This window comes from Pterocles gutturalis, unplaced genomic scaffold (genome assembly GCF_000699245.1).
Source record: "Pterocles gutturalis isolate BGI_N339 unplaced genomic scaffold, ASM69924v1 scaffold7135, whole genome shotgun sequence".
NCBI classification, from domain to species: domain Eukaryota; kingdom Metazoa; phylum Chordata; class Aves; order Pterocliformes; family Pteroclidae; genus Pterocles; species Pterocles gutturalis.
Genome location: NW_010143334.1, coordinates 43,753 through 51,461, shown reverse-complemented (window position 1 = coordinate 51,461; position 7,709 = coordinate 43,753). Strand labels below are relative to the sequence as shown.

The 7,709-nt window shown below is 54.0% G+C and overlaps 1 protein-coding gene across 1 annotated transcript; it reads left to right on the top strand.

The window, feature by feature from the left end:
• Nucleotides 1–367: 367 nt before the first annotated feature.
• On the top strand, nt 368–4,078 carry RGMA (repulsive guidance molecule family member a). The gene is made up of 2 exons (XM_010084689.1): nt 368–882; nt 3,248–4,078. The coding sequence occupies exons 1-2, from the start codon at nt 568–570 to the stop codon at nt 3,947–3,949; spliced, it is 1,017 nt and encodes a 338-aa protein (XP_010082991.1). The 5' UTR covers nt 368–567; the 3' UTR covers nt 3,950–4,078.
• The last annotated feature ends 3,631 nt before the right edge of the window (nt 4,079–7,709 follow it).

Sequence of the window (7,709 nt, the reverse complement as noted above, 5' to 3'; positions counted from 1 at the left end):
GATGCATGAAAGTGGGGTCATGTGAGAGGGTCACGTCTGGTGAGCAAGGCCCCGTCACGCGGTAGAGCCAATGTCATGGGTTTGGGCTGCAGGAGGAGGACACCAGCCTCTTCAGAGAATCATATAATCAGAAAATGGCTTGGGTTGGAAGGGACCTTAAAGATCATCTAGTTCCAACCCCCCTGCCATGGGCAGGGACACCTCCCACTAGCCCAGGTTGCTCAAAGCCTCATCCAGCCTGGCCTTGAACCCCTCCAGGGATGGGGCATCCACAGCTTCTCTGGGCAGCCTCTTCCTGGGAGTAGAGTTGGGTGTCCCACACCCAGGCATGCAAGCATTGACCATCTTGTGTTTTCCTCCCCTCCCGCAGTGACATCTCCATGCAAGATCCTCAAGTGCAACTCTGAGTTCTGGGCGGCCACATCAGGCTCCCACCATCTGGGCACAGAAGAAGCGCCTGAATTTTGCACAGCCCTGCGCGCCTACGCGCACTGCACCCGCCGCACCGCCCGCACCTGCAGGGGAGACCTGGCCTACCACTCCGCCGTGCATGGCATAGATGATCTCATGGACCAACACAACTGCTCCAAGGATGGCCCCACATCCCAGCCCCGCCTTCGGACATTCCCCCCCGGGGATAGCCAGGAGCGTTCCGACAGCCCCGAAATCTGCCACTACGAGAAGAGCTTTCACAAACACTCAGCTGCCCCCAACTATACCCACTGCGGGCTCTTCGGGGACCCCCACCTCAGGACTTTCACAGACACTTTCCAAACCTGCAAAGTGCAAGGGGCTTGGCCGCTCATAGACAATAATTACCTGAACGTCCAGGTCACCAACACGCCGGTGCTGCCTGGCTCCGCGGCCACCGCCACCAGCAAGGTGAGATATGAGCATGTCCTCATGAGCAGAGGTGCTTCTGAACAGCCTTTCTTTCCACCATCTCTCTCCTCCACCATTTGCACATCTCCTTGGGGAGGGTAAGACCAGGTGGGATCTCCTCTGAATTGGACCATTTGGCCCTAAATATCAGACACCCATCCTTCCTTTGTCCTTACCTTCACAGAAGCCTGTGGTTTCTTCCTGAGCACATCCAACCCCATCAAGGTTAGCAAGCTGAGATGCTGCAGCTGAGGGCCATCATGGTTAAAGTGGGGGACTGCAAATTAAGAGTGCTCCCACCTGTGGGACTCCAGGTTGTTGTGAACTGCCAGACCAAGAATGATGGTGGCACCTTTTGGGGGACACCCAAGGTCAGAGCAAACCCAGAACTGGTCTCCAGGGAGGTTCTGGCTTGCAGGGAAAAGCCTGGAAGGAGCTGAGCTCCTCACACTGCCTTTCCCTCTGTCCAGGCTCATAATTGTCTTTGTGGTTTGTAGCCAAGTCAAGGCACTGTGTGGGGCATGGTCTGTTCTGGAGGTGCTTTGACAGCCTAAACAAACATCCTAAAGGTACAAGGCAAACACTAAGAAAACTCAGATGAAAATGTGCTGCTGCAATACAGCAGGACTTGGGTGGCACAGCTTCAGCTTCAGAAGAGACCTGGAGCTGATGAGCTGTTACGTTGCTCCATGGTACACAAGCTCTAAAGCTAACAGGCCACTTTTTGTGCCAAAAAAAGGGAAGCTCAGCAGGAGGCATCCTCTTGCTTTTGGGAGATTTCCTGTGGGAGTGTGTGGGAGTTCCGCTTCTCCCTATGTGTGTGGAGAGGAGAGCAGCACATGTAGGACAGGAACTGCTTCTCAGGTTTGAATGTGACCTTTTTAGCCTGAGTTGGAGCTGGCACTTTGGTTTTGACCTGTCCCTAAGCAGATACTTAATGATGCTCTCAATTCCTTACCTACCAAAAAACATCAAAAATGCTGAAGCTTGCAAGAAAGTGTAGCTTGGGGAAAGTGGTCCTTCAGGACCTCGGGGACCTGCAGTTTCTAGGCTGGATTCCAGAATCACTATTTTAATTGAGCCTTTTCACCCGTTATCTGCCTCACGGGCTTGTGGTGAGCACGGATTAGTCATGAGATCTGCAGCGTGAGCTGTGGAAAGCATTACTGGGTCATCGCTAGAGGACCATGTGCTGTTGGAAAGGATGGGAGCCCAGTCCATGGGGCTTTTTGTATTTTTGCATGATGTTCTCATAGCTGGGAGCATCTGGGCACTCAGTGGAGGAGTGGGTGGGAGAGAAGGTCATTGCCAGGGCTCTGGACAGCTCTGGGCTCCTTGCCAGCACCACTGGGAGCACAGGTGCTGGGAGGCACCACCGTGCTCAGCCCACTCCTTGCAAAGTCTCAGTTTTTCCCTTCATACTCAGTCCTTGGTCTTTCCTCCAGCCCTGCCTTGCTCTGGCCAGGTCTCAGTCTGCCCCTTCGTGGGGGCCACGTGGTGGGAGGTCCCCCTTACTACTCCTCTCATGTGGAAAGAGGTGCAAGAGGAAGAGCAAGTCTGCAAGAGGTGAAAGAGGAAGCGTAGTTTGTGTGGGAAGAAGAGCAAGTTACTCTTCCTCCCATGCAAACTTTACTCTTCCTGCTCAGGCCTTGCTCCCAAAGCCAGCTCAGCTGTGAGGTCCTTCCTCCAGCAAGGGACCCATGTTTGGGCCCAGTCAAGAGTGGGGAGCCATGTTGGGCTCAGTCTACACCCATGTCACCCCTGGAAGGGTCTGCCCACTCGAACACGTGTGTCTGCATGGTGAGATGGAGCACAATGTGTTCTGGTGTCCAGAGGAGAAGACTCTGTTGGCCTGCGAGTGGCCAGGGAAAGGAAGAGGGCCAGCCCTTGGGATGTAAATGCCATGGGAGCCAGAGGAGAAGCTCCACCACCTCTAAGAGAGTCAGGGCTCACCCACCTCTGTGATCTGCCAGGCCCTGGAGGCAAGACAGTGCTGCATGCACGGGCATGCTGCCACAGGCCTGCAAGTAGTGATACTCCACCCAGCTCCAGCTACAAGGGAGCTCCAGTGTTGAGCCTGGAGATAACAGCACAGATCCAGATGGTACGTTCAGTCCAGCCTCTGGGTCTTGACTCCATACGCAGTGTCCTCATCCCTGTGCTGAAGCAGGATGGCCGTGTCTGGGTGCCTAAAAGTTGGGGCAGCTTCTTAGGACGACACACCTGCCCATGAGGTGAAAGCCAGGCTCCTGATGGGGCTGAGCACACAGCTCCTCCACCTCCCATGCCACTCCAGGTGATGGCTGTGTGCTCTCAGGTGGTCATCGCTGGTTGTAACCCTGTTCCTTTCTTTCCTCCACCACAGCTCACCATCATCTTCAAGAGCTTCCAGGAGTGTGTGGACCAGAAAGTGTACCAGGCAGAGATGGACGAGCTCCCCGCTGCTTTTGCTGATGGCTCCAAGAACGGTGGGGACAAGCATGGAGCCAACAGCCTGAAGATCACCGAGAAGGTGTCGGGCCAACACATCGAGATCCAGGCAAAGTACATTGGCACCACCATCGTGGTGAGGCAGGTGGGCCGGTACCTCACCTTTGCTGTGCGCATGCCAGAGGAGGTGGTCAATGCTGTGGAGGACCGGGACAGTCAGGGCCTCTACCTGTGTCTCCGCGGTTGTCCGCTCAACCAACAGATTGACTTCCAGACCATCCGCTCGGCTCAGGCCACAGAGGGCCGTGCTCGTAGGAAGGGGCCCAGCCTTCCAGCCCCCCCTGAGGCCTTCACGTATGAAACAGCCACAGCCAAGTGCAGGGAAAAGCTGCCCGTGGAGGACCTCTATTTCCAGTCCTGCGTCTTCGACCTCCTCACCACGGGGGATGTCAACTTCATGCTGGCTGCTTACTACGCCTTTGAGGATGTGAAGATGCTTCACTCCAACAAAGACAAGCTGCACCTCTATGAAAGGACACGGGACCTGGCCCCGGGCAACACGGCTCCTTCGGGGACACCCCCGGCTCTCTGGGTAGCGCTGCTGTGTTTGAGTCAGTGTTGGCTGGGCTTGTTGTAGAGGTTTGCGCCATCACACCCTGGAGAGCGGGGAAAGAGGAGCAGGAGAGGACCATGGATGAGCTGGCAGCGCTGGACAGTGGGAGGTTGGATATCAGAGTGGCAGGGGATGTCATCAGATCTCATCCCCTCTCATCAGCACCAGGTCCTCCACCTTCCCAGCTCTTGTGGGAGGAATGTGCTGCCAATGGGACCGGTTGGGAGTTTTTGCTGGACTGTATCTTGTCTGGACCTTCCTCACCTCCCTCCATCCTCCTCTTCCTCTCAGTAGAGTGAGTGAAGAGGAGCCCCCACCTTCTTTTAGTGCTCCCCAGTTCCTGAAAATGCACATGGTGACTGTGACATTGGTGTGCATGAACATGGCTTCGTCTTTGTGCAGCGACGCCCATGAGGAGGGTGTAGAGCAGCAAGATGGGGCCAGGCTCCACTTTTTGGGCATGTCCCACTCTCCCTGCAGCCCCAGCATTGCAGAAAGTAGTGCAAAGGGCTGAAATAGCAAGGAATGGTCCTGCGCTGGCCCAGCCACCAGTGCCAGGCATCTTCTGGGTGGAAGGGGGACACGTTACTCAAGCCTCAGCTTGCGTTTGCTGTGGTTCGAAGGGCATCTCCTATTTTAGCCAGTCCATTTGGCTGATTCACTCAGTGGTTTTGTTCCTGGCTCCCTTGTCTCTGCCTGGACCCACCGAGGACTCTTGATGGCAACGGGAGAAACCTGGCCAGTATTCAAGTGGTTTCTGTAACTTCTGCCCGGCGTTGGATGAGTTCCTCGCACCGTTTGCTGCCCGGTCTCCTAAAACTGGCAGCAGGGAGACTGCTCAGTGGGAGACGCAATCCACACCTCCCTCCAGCCCTGCACCCGCGCGCCTGCCCACCGCTCGGCCAGGCCCTGGGATGGAGCAGGAGCGTCATGCTCTGTTTGTTTGCTGCTAGGTCTCTGCTCTGCTCCTCGTCCCGGGGCCGTGACTTGCAACCCCATTGCAGACCAGTTGCACCTTAAGCCCTTCTAGGCTTGAGTCGGAAATGGGGCAATGTTAGAAATACAGCCAGGAGACAGGATGCAGCAGAGGACCCTGACTGCCCCTAAACATCTGTTTCCTGCCTTGAAACCATGGATAATCTCCTTCCCCCCACATAGTGCTGCCCACCTCCTCCCCTCCATGTTCCTCTGTGGTTCACCTCATTGCTCACTGAACAAACAGCAAGACCACCTTTGGTCTGCATCTTGGAGACCTCTTGATAGGTTTCCCCTCCTTTCCTCAGGAGGAAGTTCCCAGAAACCAGCCCCAAAACATGTGTCACTCTTGGGGGCACCTCCCGCTCTCAAGGGAGGTCTCTGGGCGTGATGAGACAAGCAAGCACCGAAAGAGGTGGGAACAGGCTATGTTTGGCAGTCTGAACTGGTGCCAAGAGGCAGCCTGGTGTAAATACTCAACGTGACTATTCATTGTGTCCTAACAGCTCTAGAGCTCCACTTGTAAAGCAGCAGAGAAATGCAAAATTGTGTCAATGGATGTAATTTATATTGTCTCTTTAATATATAGAGCCCTGGCATTGATCTCGTGTGACTTGTACAGATGAAGAGATGTAATTGGTTTTTAAATGTTTAAGGAAAGAAAAGAAACAAAAAAGATGTGTTTACTACTTTGCTCCTTGCTTTGTTTGCTGGTGCCCCAGGTATTCTGTTTAGGGAAATTTTAAAATAGGGATATCACAGCCTGGAGGTGCTGAGAAGAGCAACCACTGGACCGTGACACAGGACAGTTTAGCTTCCCAATGAACTAATTGCTCAGCCAGGCTGATTTGGACTTTTTGTTTCTTTAGTTAAAGAAAGAACCAAGTTTTTGTCTTCCCTAGAAATTCAAAACACAAGTTTTGAAAGTCAAAATTTGTCATTAGCTAAGAGGAAACTCTTTTTTCTTTTTTGCTATGTTACCCCCTAGATTAACAGCGGCTGTGCAAAGCATCTGTCGGAAGACACGGAGCTTCTTGAAAGCCATCTTTCTGGCCAAGCTACAGTGGGCCAACAAGTCAATACTTACCTTAATACCTACCTTTCCTATGCAGCAATCACCCTACGGCACGATGTGCTGTAGTTTTGGGGTAGTATCCAGTCCAGGAAAGTCTGTTTGGTTATGGCGTGGCTCAGTCCTGCTGTCCAGGTGAGCGCTCCAGTGGTGGCCGGCTGTCGCACGGTGGCTGGGGTATCCCTATTTTAGAAGCAAACAGTGAAGCACTTTATTTTGGTTGTGTTTGACCCAGTTCTGGTTAAAGGTGAAGTGTGGCCAAGAAAGACCCAATACTTGGAAACAAAAGAAATACGTAGGCAAAGGCGGGGGGGGGCATTACGTGTAGGGCCCCCCCACCTCCTCCCGGTGTTGAGACCCACGGGAGTGTCACCACATGTATATACTGTAAATTATTTATTGAGAGAAACACAAGTAAAGTTTGAGGTTTTTTGACAATAAATGAGTGGGTCTCGTTTTGTTCCCAGTGTGTTGGATGGTGCTGTTCACTGCTCCAGATGCGAATGTTGCCCCGTTTCTACATTCTCTAAAGCAGCTTCCTTCCATCTGTAACCCAGGGACCCTTTGAGAGCTGTCCTGAATTCTCCTGAGAATGTCAACCTGGGGTTTTATTTATCTATAGCCCAATGAGAAGAATAAAAAGGGGGTTGGGGGGAGAAAACATAGATATTAACCTTACTGGGTGACATGCGGCGATGGAGTCCAAGTGGGTGCTGTAGCCCTTGCCCTGCTCCCGCCAAGCCTTTGGGATGAGCTCCCTGATGATCTCTGCTTTCTTGGGCTCTGCTCTTGGCCCCAGTTGGGTCTGTTGCTGCCCTCTAACGAGAGAAACCAAAACTGCAAGGTTTTTTTTTGTTCATTTTCCTCTTCTGAAAAGCTGAATGACTCCTTGCCCTCCTGCGTCTGGGGCCAGGGAGATGCTGAGGCCGGGTGGGACACCAGGACCAACGGAAAAAACACGTTATTTGGGCAAATCCATGCACAGACACCCAGCACCAGATTTGAGACCTGATCCCCCACCCTCCTGCAGAGCTGTGAAGAACCATCAGCTTTTGGAAAGAGCCAAACCCACTCTGACACCACTTGCACCAGCTCACAAGAGCCTGGCTTTAGCCAAATCTTTACACTTCAGCAGTGTCTTATCAAAACTGCCCAGAGCACGGGGGGCTGGGGGCTCCCTTGCTTGCTGCCCTTCCAGGATGTCATCGATTGTCCCCTTTGTCCCCTACTCACCAGCCTTGGGCAGCGAGCGGGCAGCAGGAGCACACCTGCATCTCCTGGGGGGACAGAAGGCTGGATGTAAGAGGATGTGACCCCTGAGTGACCGGGGTGCTCCCATCCTCATTATTCACATCCTCATTATCGACGTGTGGCACTGACCCTTACCCGGGAAGTGAGCGGGGAAGGGACAGGCCATGCAGGGACACCAGGACACGGGGACAGCAGTGACAGCAATGACCCTGTGGCATCTCCAAGAGGTTCCAGTTGCTCTCCAGGCCATGCTCCGCGGCCACTGTGGGGACAGCCCTGGCCTCCACCCCCCCCCTCTCCAGCACACTATCCTGCCATAGATGGCTGCTGAAGTGCCACAGCCTGGTGTCTCAAGGATGGTCTCAAGCCCCATTGTGGCCCATCCCCTGGCCTCGGGCTGCACTTTGCATTGAGCAAACACACTTCCCCCCCTCCCTCTCCCACTCCCCCCACCCCAGCTTTGCACCAGGGACAGCCGCCGCCACC

Coding starts and splice junctions, on each gene's coding strand:
- RGMA (XM_010084689.1), top strand. CDS start 568: ATGGACCAACACAACTGCTCCAAGGATGGCCCCACATCCCAGCCCCGC. Junction 883..3,247: donor CGGCCACCGCCACCAGCAAG/GTGAGATATGAG, acceptor CCTCCACCACAG/CTCACCATCATCTTCAAGAG.